The 13,170-nt window shown below is 40.8% G+C and overlaps 1 protein-coding gene and 1 long non-coding RNA gene across 2 annotated transcripts in view; one reads left to right on the top strand and one right to left on the bottom strand.

Moving 5' to 3' along the window:
• The first annotated feature begins 1,666 nt into the window (after positions 1–1,666).
• On the top strand, positions 1,667–8,141 carry LOC139827205 (uncharacterized). Its single transcript, XR_011737526.1, has 3 exons — positions 1,667–4,243; positions 5,643–5,723; positions 7,030–8,141. It is a non-coding gene; the product is annotated as an uncharacterized lncRNA (long non-coding RNA).
• Positions 4,502–13,170, bottom strand: part of ANKH (ANKH inorganic pyrophosphate transport regulator) — a 98,398-nt gene continuing 89,729 nt past the window's right edge. The window contains exons 9-12 of the mRNA XM_065831137.2: positions 9,633–9,762; positions 8,497–8,620; positions 7,811–7,910; positions 4,502–5,638 (exon numbers count right to left, since the gene is read on the bottom strand). Coding sequence (XP_065687209.1) covers positions 5,522–5,638; positions 7,811–7,910; positions 8,497–8,620; positions 9,633–9,762 — 471 coding nt within the window. The 3' untranslated portion in view covers positions 4,502–5,521. The remainder of the gene's footprint in view (positions 5,639–7,810; positions 7,911–8,496; positions 8,621–9,632; positions 9,763–13,170) is intronic.

Raw genomic sequence — 13,170 nt, forward strand, 5'->3', positions numbered from 1 at the left:
AAGCTGCAGCCAAAACGCCCTTCTGTGCAAGTACGTGCTCCAAGCCAGGCTTAAAGCTCAATCTCTCTGCCCCCGTATTTTGTCTTTGGCCTTTTTGTTCAGAAGGTGCCAATTACTGAGAAGTCTGGCAGTGGTTTTGCTGAAGAGTGCATCTGAGCACTGAAAATTGAACTTGGCTCTCCAAAGCAAATCTCTGCAAGCTGTGCAAACCCGGAGCAGAGCGCCAGGGCTGCCCCCACACCCCACACTCTCCTGCCGCTGATGCTGTGGGTCAAGACTGTGCTTAGACCGAGTTCACTGCTAAATTGACGCTTCTGCCTCATTTCGTGGTGCTGCCAGGCTGCAGCTGAATACAGTGTGTTGCAGGTCATGGTATGAACTCAGAGCTTCTTATGCCACCAGGGCTCTGCCATGACTCCCCACCACCTGCTCTGCACTGCACCCTCACTCTGTGGGAGCTGGCTCCCTTCAATAAATACAGTATTCTGCACTTGAATTCTAGTCAAAAAGCAAACATGAACATTTTATGGTTAAGCTGGTATTTGGGAAATGCCAATTGGATACCCAAATTCTGATAATTTTGTCTTTTGTTTAAGTTAGGTTTCCATGACTTCTCCCCAATCCAGTCTTGCCAGTTACTCAGACACAGCAAACTAGGTATTGCCTCCTCTTTGTATGTTATGAAACCTGGATGTTGGTTTATTTCTGCTTGAATAATCTTCTGTTTCATACTCCTCTCTCTGATGGCTCCTCTACTCAGAAAACAAGATACTTAGAAGTGGTGTCTTATGGATGCATTGCTCCTTATCCTCCAATCCCTCTCTGGGACAGCTGAAAGGGAAACAGCAGCAGTCACACCTCTGCTGTTTTCTGCCCTCTGATTCACTCATCTCCACACCATGCTTTTGTCTATAGGATGGATATACAACACTTAAAAGCTTTTAAACATGTCTTCTTTCTGTCCCATTCCAGCTTACTGATCTAAATCATGTTTCAGCTTATTGGTATAAGGTCTGCTGAAAGGGTGTCTTATTTACTCTCTTATGAAATTGCCATTTCTTTAAAATGGCTTAGTATTAGTACCATGTTAAGATCATGTTTAGACTTGAATCCTTGCTCCAATGAACTATATAAAGGCTGTAATAAAAAATGCATACACAAAACTCTCATATACATACTCAGATACATATGCATGGCTTTCCAATACACTAAGGGCTACTGCAACTATGCTCAGGTGACACCCAGCTGCACTCAAATCCATGCTGATGACACCACAACCCCAAAACCTCAGTGAGAGACGGAACTGATACTGCCATGGTCAACAAGGATGCCAGCGGTGAGACCAGAGCTGGGATGCTGGAACTGCAGGATGCCCCGTTCCCGTTGCCACCTTGCAGCCCAACACATGACTATGCCCAGCGACTCCGAGCACTCGGGCCTGAAAGCATCCTTTCTCCTTTTTTTTTTTTTTTTTAAGTGCAAGGCGCCATCCCACAAAACAAGGCACTCTCGCCTTCAAAAGGTTTCTGTTCGCACGTCGTGGACTGCCCTGAATTGGCTGCATTCATCAGCTCGCCCTCTGTCTCGGGCTGCTCCCTCTCTGGCTGCAGATTTGGCAAAACACCGAGCAAGAGCCAGATATAAATCTCTCCCGCTCAAAGGAAATATTTAGCAGCGAAATGAGGAGAAAACAAAAGACTTCTCTGTTACTCACCCAATCCTCCCTCTCAGGGCGGCTCTATCTAACAAGCAGGCGACGGAGCACTCCTGCCCAGAGCGGCTGTGCCAGGGGGACGAGGAGCAGGACTGCCCCCGCTGGTGCCCAAGTGGCCACCAGCACTGGCTGGGAAACGCAGAAGCCTTTTCCATCAGGTCCACTGCTTGGTGAGCCTGAGAGGGCTGCTTAGGGCAGTCAGGGTTAAAAAAAAGGCCAATGTTTCCTGTCAAGTCTGCAAAAGGAAAACTCAAAACAAGTTAACACAATTTTACGTGCACACTAAAAACCTACGAACATTTATCTACAGCTTATCGGTGCTCTGCCCTTATTTCACCCATGCGAGCTGTTCTCCCATAGTCTGAAATTTACGATGTAGGATGCAGATCAGCTTTGTTCCTCTTTTTGTTGTAACTTTGATGATGTAATTCAGTAATTCTCAAGAAAGCCTGGGAAGGCCAATCTCCACATGAATTCACCATGATGACTGCACTCTGGCTCTCCGAAGCAGAAAACAAACAGGTTTCTATCGCAAAATATTTACCACAGAAGATAGCTAGCAGTTCCATAAGCAGTAACGGAAAAGAGAGAGCTAAGCCATTGTACTAGAACTCAGGAAAGTCCTTGTGGGAAGGAAGAGGTGCAGAGCAGGGCGTGCACCAGCATCTGCCTGATAGACACTGGAACCAGCAGCGCTCTGACCAGGCCTCCAGCCAAGGAGGACGGCTGCCTGCTCCCAGCTGGTAACCTGTCCAACTGCCTCCCCTGCCCGGCTGCTTTTGCTTCAGGTGGTCCCTGAGGCTCCTGACATTTCCCAGCAGCAGTACTAGAAGCCGTGGGGGACAGGGCGCTCCTTGGGCCCGGCCGTTCCCGCCCCACAGCTGCTGGGCCTCACAGCGAGAGCCCGGGCCAGCACCAGGGGGTGGTTCGGACTCAATCACTGCAGAAACGCTGGCGCATTTTGTTAATCCAGCAGACTGATGTAAAGAAATACGCAACCTGCAGGACGCAGGAATAAATACAAGGCATGAATCCTTTATGTCACTGCTTGAATTCCTGCCCAAATCTCACCATTCCTGCTCTCATTCAGTATCTTGCAAAGTAAAGGACTATCAAATATTACCCACACAATTGAAAATTTATCTTTTACAATACCATTAGTTTAGCTCTCTATGACCAATAAGTCCTTCTAAAAATATTTTCTCATCTAAAGCAAAAGCTTCAGTGTTTCATTTAATTAATTTTCAAATTTTTACTTTTTAGTGCAATTATCTTGAAACCTAGATGGGTGATGCTCAAAATTCTTCAAAAATACTGGTTTGAATTTTAGCCATGTACCAAAAGAAATAATACACAAAAAATATTTTCTTGCTTTATCTCTACAGTTCCTGAAAAACTGTGTCTCGTAGACTTGGATACAAATGTACTGGAGAAATGAAAACAAATAAGAGAAGACCTCAAATGGCCACTGTGATCTGTAACAGTCTATATACATGTTCTATATATATGACTGAGAGCCTGTATTCACGAATGTGTACAGTCTACGTAATGCAAATCATTCATTTGTCTGTGGTTTCATTTTATTTTTTTACAACTACTGTCAGAAACAAGGAGAACAACCATGTGGTGGCACAGAAAATGTGGTTACTGGATTTAGTCTAACCCTCCTAGTTCCACAGCTCATTAACCATGAACTGCTTCTGCAAAGCTGTCATTCAGCACAATATTTTGTACATTTTTTTTCTTATTGCATTTGTACCTGTAACAAATTGGTACAAATGTTTACAATAAAATGTAAAATTCATTGATACAATGCCTTTGATGGCGGCCATAACTGGTTACTAGCCAACTCTGTAGTATTTTAGAGACGTTTTTAGCTGAACTTGGAAAAATAGGAAATGTATTATAGCTTAAAATAAATGTACATAATATACAGTATATATATTTATACACATGTGTATGTCTGTGTCTACATACACATATATTGATATAACATTTAAAGTAATGTTTAATTTTGATCAGTTTTCTGAGTGCTGGGACTACCTGGCAAATAAATCTAGAACCGGAATTTGTCCACACTTAAATAACAATTTCCTCAACTTAGAAAAATATACTTTTACTAAATAAGGTTTAAATTAACTGATATGGATATAGCACGGAGGATAACGGTTTCCAGGCTCTGGCACGATTAGATCTGAAAGAACCCAAGCTACCACGAACCAGTAATGAACGCTGCCCCGCAGCCAAACACAGAAGAGCACAGAAATGCCAGCTGCCACTGCAGCCGTCATCGGTGGCACCCAAACCCTCTTCGGTTCGGCCACCTCTTACATCAGCTTCATTTCCACCTGATGCAAGTCACTTCGTGATTTAAGACCCGCTCCAACCAGAGCTGCCATCTTTGCAAAGCCCACTCCCTGCTCCTGCGCAACTCCTGCCTTGAGACCCAACGTGTGATCTGCGTCTCTAACCACTTGGAGGACCATCAGTACTTGAGCTTCACCATATGGATTTCGATCTACTGCATAGGTAAATATAGTACAGCAAAACATACATATATGTGTGCGTGTATATATGTATATAGAATCATATATACATATACACACGCGTGTGTGTGAGTATGTGTACATCTCTACATTAAAAAAAAAATCCATGGAGCTATGTGTACTAATATGATATATCACGGCATCCTGCATACATCATCTAATTTTTGTTTTTAAATATATAGGCACCAGAAATAAGATACAGAGCGAATCAACCTTTAAAGTTAAGTCAGTGGACAAGAACTTTGGTAAAGCTTGTCAATATTTATTATTTTTTTATTCAAATACAGTCAAAGTTTATCAGTTGCCATCACCCTCTTCACAAGAGGAAAGTGCATGTTTCTCTTTTCCTTTTCCCTAAAAAAAAATTATACATACGGTGGGACTTAATGATTCAGGAAAGTTCTGAATTAAATGTTTACATTTTTCAAAAGGTTACTATCTTTCTGATGGAATGAAAGCTAAATAGAGTTCTTGTCCTGTGTGTATTTTAGTTATTGTATGCATATATATATAAAAGTATATATATATATGTATGTCTCTGTTTATGTACGTGTGTGTGTACATATACATCCACACACTTGTAACTGGAGAGAGGAACCTGTTTTTCTCCACTTTCTATGTGGAGACTTACATGTTCCTCCCTGTCTTGTACCCTGCGCAGTATCAGCTCTAGTGATGAGGCCAAACAAAAAGATATAGTTCACCATAGTATATTAGTTTATGTAGCAAAGTCATTTTCCAGCAAGTAAAATAAAGCTCTGTATTCCAAACTTCTTTTCCTTTACATTTCTCATAAAGAAAAGGAAGGAAAAGGAAAGAGGGGAGGGAGTAGGATTATGGCAGTAGCACTAAGCCAGTGGCACACGTGCATGTGCGTGTGCAAATGTGCAAGCACATGCATACACACACACACACACACACGTGCACAGAGAGCAGGGCTTTGGTTGACAAATGCAGATTGTCCAGAGAAGGTGGATGCATAAGTAAGGAAGACTCTACAGTGATGCAATTGTATCTTTTGTGTTTGTGTGGAGTGAGAAAACAAATTCAATTGGGAAAAAAAAAAAAAAGCAAAGACCTCTTTTTAGGTCCCTCATCAGTGAGAGCATACTCAGTATGCTAGAGAATTTATCTGAAACCTTTTAAATCAAGGCCTCTTTATTACAAAAATAAAAACGAACAAACGAAAAAGTATGAGAGACGACAAGATGCTGAAGTGTCACTCCAATCGTCCCTGCAGAGAACAATTGCATCCCCTTCATTATTCATTCTCTTCTCTCATTTCTACGATGTCTGTCATTTCCTCTGTGTGAGGCATGTCGGTCATTGCAGAGTCTTCACCTTCTGTAGCTGCTTCATTCTCATTCCGCTTCTTTTTCTAGATTGAAACAAGCATTTGGAAACCTATCAGTAAGTTGTGCATCAACGCAGTCCTACAAACTCTGGGCACAAGGAGAAGTGAGGTGTGAATAACGGTTATTTTTTTTTAGTATGTTATGAAAAGCTAAAGTATTTGTGTCATACTTGTGGCTTGTCACTAATAAGTTGTCTTAATTTAGAAGGTTTTCATAACCTTCCTGGGGCTCAGCCTTCTCCCTTCTAACATAAATGCAGCAACAGAGGCATTTCTTATGCTAAGCAACATCCAAAACAGGTTTCGGCATGACTGGAGGGAAGAGAGCATCTGGAATCTTTTACATCACAGACTTTTTATTAAAAAAAAACAAAAACCAAAACAAACCACAGAAAAGCAAACAAAATATGAGAGAGAATAAGCTGTTCTAGGGGCAAAGATAGAGGTAGCAACCTAACTTCTCAAATGTCAAACTTCAGGAATTTTGCAAGATGTCAACATTCCGGCTTTTTTTGGTATTGCTGATCCACTGTGATCCCCCACCACACCAAGGCCAAGTATTAGAGTATTTTTGGCTAGCAGAAGCAGAAGGGCATTCAAGAGGCCTATGATTCATCCAGGATGTCCTGGATTAGTAAAGCTAAGAAGCATTCGGCCCCACTACAAAAGGAGTTGAAGCATCTGTTCCTTATTATCCCTTTCTCAGCAGGCTGACTAGTTTTACAGAAAACACTTGTACAGCTGACAAAAAATCCCCCACAGGTATTATTGATCCAGTTGAGTTGGGCATATTGGAGTTTCAAAATTTCAGAAGTGTCTACAACACTTGATTTGCAGCTCTCAAATGCCACCATAGGTGAAAACAAGTTGGTGCGTAGAGCTACTGGTCGGCTTTGCCACGGTCACACTGGCTGTTGAGATGATGCTGTCAGCTACATACTAATTCTGGTAAGGGAAAAAATTAGGTTGGCACAGTTATTCCTACTACTACCTGCACTCATCACTGCAAAAAATTAAGCACCATGTCCCTGGCCAGAAACACTCTGTGAGATACTACTGTAAAGAGCATGTGATGAGGAGGTTAGTCCAAACATATATGTTGTTAAACCACAGGTCAAGAACAGCCACTTCAAAATCTACAGGTTTCACTCATTGGTGCTTAAGAAAAACATGATGGACTAATCATGACTGTGATCAAAGTCTTCTGTTTTCTTATGAAACTTGAACACTTTGGTCTGTTGCTATGGCCTGTGCTGTTATGACCTATCAAAAGTGGTTTTAGTTTGTTCCAACATAAGGCTTTTAGATATTCCAACAGAAGTGGTAGGCATCTTTGGTTGGTCTTTAGTAAGAAATCTAATTAAAAAAAAAAAAAAAGTAAATGCATAGATTATATTTTCTTCTCCCATCCACAGAATCCTTCTGCACCATGGGATGATGCACACACGCTGCTGTTTCTGCTTGGAGTTGCGCCTGGTACCTACCCAGGGCCTTGAACATGTAACTGGAAGGGTACAACGTGCAGGTACTGTGATGTACCCAGTCACCAAGCCAATATTTAATGTATGTTTAACTTAATTTAGTGGAATATTCTTTGAAATTTGTGTACCAATACTACTCCATACATGCAGGACTGTAGCATGGTCAAATATGTAAAAGTATGCCTGTGAGAAATCCTTGCCTGTTTAAGTATTTGTAAGCTCTTATTCTCTACTGCTGTAGGAGTATATCCTGTTTTAAGCTACTTCTTTAGATAGTAAAAGAAATTAAGCAACTCTACTTTTTGTCTATTTCAGCAAATTGGTTTTCTAAAGAAACACACACATACACGAATAATAAGCTTGGATGAGTAGTTCCTATGTCTGCATAAAGAAGCCATATTGTACTGTAGTAGCACATCTACAGTGCAAAGCAGGTGGCAGTAAGGAAATAATACCCATGATACACATCTTTTGAGGAGCATGAAGCTTACTTCAGACCAGCATGTCCCATGACCTGAATGCCCACTAGCAGCTGGAAGGCACCATTTAGTTTTATTTCAACCCTAAGAATTCCCAAGTTGCACAGGGAAGCAAACCAAATTCACTAAGTGGGGCTGCTGGGGAGCTACATTACAAAACTATATTCTTAATCTGAACTAAAATCCACTATATCCAACAAATGTTTTCACCAGATTCCGCAGAGCCTAATTCTTACCTGTTTCCGATAGACGTAACAGGCTGCTATTGCAACCATGGTGGATTCTCCTACAAAACCAGCGAGAAGGGATCCTACTCCAAGAGTGGCTCCATGAACTCTGTGGGCAGCATAAAAAGACAGCAGTCATGGCTGTGTGAGAATGCCTGATTCATAAGTATACTTACAGAATCAATCTGTTGTTAGAAATATTTCCTTCAAAGACATAATGCACTGGCAAAGAAAATAGCTGATATTTTAAAGGACTTTTTTTGTTTCTGAATGACTTCACTGTTAAGTAAAAGAAACACATTCTGGATCAAATTATGGACTAAGAATATAAAGTCTCACACAAAATGATGTAGAATAGATCATTTAACTTATAAACAAGATATTCTTCCATTAGCTTCCTTAACAATGCAGTTAATAGAATTGAAATAAAATTCCCCTTAGGACATGTCTTAGCCTCTCTGGCATTTGTATGTTTTTTCAAAAGGGTCATCACTATCATGACTACCTAGAACAAAGTCACACTTGTAAATTTATAAATGTTTCTTTTCCAGATATTGACACTATTTAAGCTTTCTATTGTGGTTAGTACTTAGGGAAAACACTCTGAGATACCCAAATTCAGCTATTAAGTGACAAGAAACAGGAATGAAGAGGAAAGCAAACCCATGAGCTCTGTGGAGAGGAGAATGATTTACCCCAAGTAAGGCAGCACAATGAGACTAGTGATGAGGACGATAATGCGTAGCACTGAGCTGGGTGCCAACACAAACGTCTTCTTCAGAGTCATCAGCCAACCAGTCAAGTGCGCTCTGACCGTCACTGTTCATAAACAGGGGAAGGGGAGGGGATGGGGAGAGAGGGAGGAGAGAGTAGTAGAAAAAAGAGAATTACTTTTCTCATAAGAGAAGCTTTTTCATGCAGAGACCACTGTTCAGAAATAATCACAGTGAAACTTGTTTCTGGTAACTTTGCACACTAGGAAATCCTACTAGAAATGAAGTAAATCTTGTATCCAAATTGTTTTAGTTACACTGATCTTGGAAAAAAATAAAAGGCCAGTTACAGACATCAATCCTTTCTAAGAGCTGTTCTCTGACAACCAGTTTATTAGATGGTGCATTCTGCCTTCAGTAAAAGATACCATCCCCTTCCCTAAAGAAAAATCATACCATGGCAAATTTTCCCTCCATCATCTCCTGTGTAGTACATAGTGTAACAACTAGGCACAAAAAGAGATATCTGCATGTACCTATTCTTGTGTTTGGAGTTCACTTTTATTACAAAAACACCTTGTCACATAAGCAGAAAACATTGCATGATTTGATTACAGAAGTTAGAAGTTTTTTGAAGGGAAGCATTCTGATTATTGCTGTCTCTCCCTTGAATAGGGGCATTAACTTTTATTCTGTATCGTTACGCTCTGATGGTATCTGAAAGTACCACTGAGTCTGGCAGCAGCAGGAGACTGATGAAGGTGATGTTACTGTGGAGCTGGTCCTAGATGCTGTTCCAAACAGCTAATTTCAGTCTTGGCAAGCATGTCTCACTACTGCCATCCATGTGTGTGCTCTTGGTCAGCTACAACAGACGGAATTCAGAGTCTTGACAGCCAGAAGTCTGCTTAATGACAGACTGCTCTTACTGCAACATTTGTATCTTGACTACTCATGTAAACAGTCCTGGTTTACACCAGGTTCGATAAAAACAGTGTTACCTATGCGAGGCCTGCATTTAGTCACTATTGCATACACAGCCACTTCAGGTTCTATGACCACACCTCAGGGTTGGTTTGGTTTTGAGGTTACAGATCATTATTTTTTTTGGTTTTTACCTGGAATTGGAAAGAAGGAGAAGATGCGCAAGGGAACAACACACAGCTCTGCAAAAGCGAAGTCTACTCCAATTATGTCAACTAAAATCTTCTCTGACACGTTTGGCGTCCAAAACATCACAAAACAGAGCTAGGAAGAACAAATAAAGGAAGGTTTATATTTCAGAAAGGAAGCATAAAAAAAAGATAGGCCCTCCTGGTCTAAAATGTTTATTTACTCTACTGATGGGTAGATAATTCTACTGATAATAAATATACATATACTATATTTATACTTTGCTTGCATTCAAAAACACAGAGTACCCAAGTGTAAAAAGAGAAGCATGTTAATGTAAGAATCAATTTCTACTCCTCATGTTCCTCACATAACAAGACTGATGCATATAGAAACAATTTTTACGGTGCCTGCAAATGGTTCTACTTGAATGGTCTAATTGGTAGAAAAACAATAAGAAACTTGATTTTCACAGTACTTGCTCTGGTTAACACACCCTTATTCGTAAACAGATTATCGAACGTATTAGTAACTAAGGATATCAAGTACTCCAAGACCCAGAGATCTGACCTAAATCGAAGACTAGAGGGTTAAACACACTGCTGGTACTGGTACTGTTGGTATGTAATATGCCTGATAGCAAGGCAAAGGTGTTCAGCATCTTACAGACATGGTGCCCTCAGGCCACAAAGTCTTGTTATTTTAAAGAGTGCGCTGTTTAGTCCATACACAAAAGGAAAACTTCTATAAAAAGAAAACTTCCATAAAAACCCCTTCCTGTTATTCTCGCAGTAAAGCAGATGTTACGGGAGCCAGCTGACTGAACGGGGCAAAATTTGGGACCTTGAATGCTCTGGCACTCCTCTTGTCAGGTTGCAAACCAGTGCACCAGCTAAATTATGCACACTGACTATACAAGCTGATGGCTCTGTAAGACTCTGTAACTCCTCTCTTATAATTTAGCCTACAAGATAGTATTATAGTATCTAGCTCTTCTCTTTTGATCCAGTTGTCACATCCCTACTTGTTCAGATGGCTTTTAAAGCTAGTCTTCGAAGTCCCACCACCTCCAAGACAGCTGGGACATCGCGCTTTTTCTTTGGTTGTGTGCCAGAGATTGTCCCTTCTGTTCAGCCTACAAGTGCCCAGAGCACAGAAGTTTTCCAAGGCCTGTGACCAAGTGGCCTGTGGGAGGTCTGTCTCACATTCTGACCACCTGTGTGGTGAACAAAACATTTCACCTTCCTGCAAAAAGGCTCAACTTCAGCTTTCTTCTCTGCTTCATAGGGTAGGAACCACTATTATTTTTCACAACTGAATGTTTTACTTGACCAATTTGATGCTGTCTTGCAGTGTATCTCTATCACCTATACAGAGAACAGAAATAAGTGGAGGAAGGTAAGAGCAGAAGACAAACTGCGCATGGACATTTTCTGCTTTAGCCAACACTTGTCTCTCCTCATACAGGGTACAATTGAAGCAGAGGTGGCACTCTAGAGCAGAGAAGGTTGTGTGGTTGAGAATCCAGTTATTAAAACGCAACTCTACAGCGACAGAGCAAATTCTTTCATTGTTGCAGACACCATTAGGCAGACTGCAATGACTTCTACTCTTACTACAAATGACCTGTAAAGCAACCATACAGGGCTTATTTTGTCAAATCTTTCTTCAAAGTCCATTAAACAATATAAGATGCAAAGATGTTCACTTTTCAAGTATAATTCACTGTTTTCATGAAAGCCGAGACCTTTATGCTGCTTGTGCTGCACAATGCCATTAGCATCCTACTGAGCAATATAGTTACTGCTGCTGCAAGATTCCATATGTTTATGCTAACAACAGAATCTGCCCACCCCTAGCAAAAGGCAAATAGAGCAGCCTTTCCTTCTTCAACAGCTGTTTGAAAGAGTATTCTAACATGGTTAGACAGGCAAGCAAGTAAGTGACCAAAGGCATTGCTCTCAATCTTCTTCTCTTTGAAGTTAAGTTTGTTTCTGGCCTTAATAAGAACAAACTCAATCTCCATCCAGATCCTGCAGGAGGAAGGTCAGTTTGCGCATCAGGGGTAATGACTTACACACAGGTGGTATGCAGTCATTCCTCCTCAACTCTTGCCAACCACAGTCTTCATCACTCCCTGTCCCCCTGATCAGCAGAGAGTTGGTGTTGATAAATGGCTTCAAAGAGCACTTCATATATAGCAGTCAGTGGGTAAAGGCAGCAGTGTTTGCTAAGCTCAAGACTAAGCAGTTTGAGGAGGTCAGGTATGGCAGCAGACAGATCTTCTGTTTCAGTCTCAGCATGCTTCCATCTTTTTGGTTGCAATATTGAGAACTGGTTTCATTTTGCTACAAGATTCCTCTCTGTCATCTTATGAGCAGAGGATATTCTCATTGCCCATGGGGAACAAAGCCTCAGGAAAAGAAATAAACGGCACAGGGCTTGCATGATCCAAAGCATAAAACTTCTACAGTGCTTGCAACTTAAGAAGTTTCCGGATTATTTTGAAGACAAATTCAAACTGTAGTGGAAAAAGCTAGGCTCTACTTCAGGAAAACAGTAACACTAAACATGCAAAGCAGGTAAGGTATTTCAGCTACTGATTTTATTACAGGTGAGGGATATTGAAAATAGCATGAAGTCTTAGCTTTTTTGTGATGCTGAGTGATCTGTATGATGTTTGTGATTGCCTTGGTAAAGGGTGAAGACTGATCAGAAAGGAGACTGGAGAAGAAGGTAACAAGTGAAAAGATGCAAGCAGTCCAGTGAAACAGGGAGTGTGGCACACTGGACTGGAGTAACTAGTGCTAATTTTGGGGGCTCAGATCAGGAAAGACTTTAGGAAATAGATTTATCTATAATACATCTTCTATCTTTCTTTTAGTTAAACACTGTTCGTTTTCTCCCCCCCTTAGATCTTTCTGCCTGTCTGCAAGGTTAAAAATAGAATAAATAGGCTTGGGTAGGGTTACAGTTATACTTTCATTTAATCTAATCAAGAGGCAAAGACGAAACAGTAAAAGCTTCTGCACAGGCCAGCAACACGCATGCACAACAGCACTGCAGCTTCAGGTTGCAATTGCAGTTGGCTGCAAAGGCTTTATACAGTAATGAATATTGGATTTGGCAGCTCTGCTGAGGCTGAAGCATTTTAATGCTTTGGGACTAAGGGTTTTGTTTGTGGAATTCTAGCAACAGAGTTGATTTGCTTTTCTCTTATCGTATGGTATGAGTGCAGCATGATATTAAAGGATACTTTTGTTAAAGCCTTTGATCATTTAAACAGAACTTCAACTGAACAGTAATGAGTGCTTTAAAAATACAAGAAAAAGGGGAGTGGAACACTACAGACAATATACAGACCTGAGTAAAGACAGTAGTATTTATTATGGTGGTGTTATCTCTGTATAAACAGCAGTAGCCTGAATGTTTCTGGAAGTGTTTTAATAATTTGAACTGATCTGACGTGTTGTGCTATTAGGCAATGTGCCTTTAACTGATCTACAGTAGTAAAATTTGATAGGCTTTACTAAGTATATCAAC

This window comes from Patagioenas fasciata, chromosome 2, assembly GCF_037038585.1.
Source record: "Patagioenas fasciata isolate bPatFas1 chromosome 2, bPatFas1.hap1, whole genome shotgun sequence".
In the NCBI taxonomy this organism is placed as follows: Eukaryota; Metazoa; Chordata; class Aves; order Columbiformes; family Columbidae; genus Patagioenas; species Patagioenas fasciata.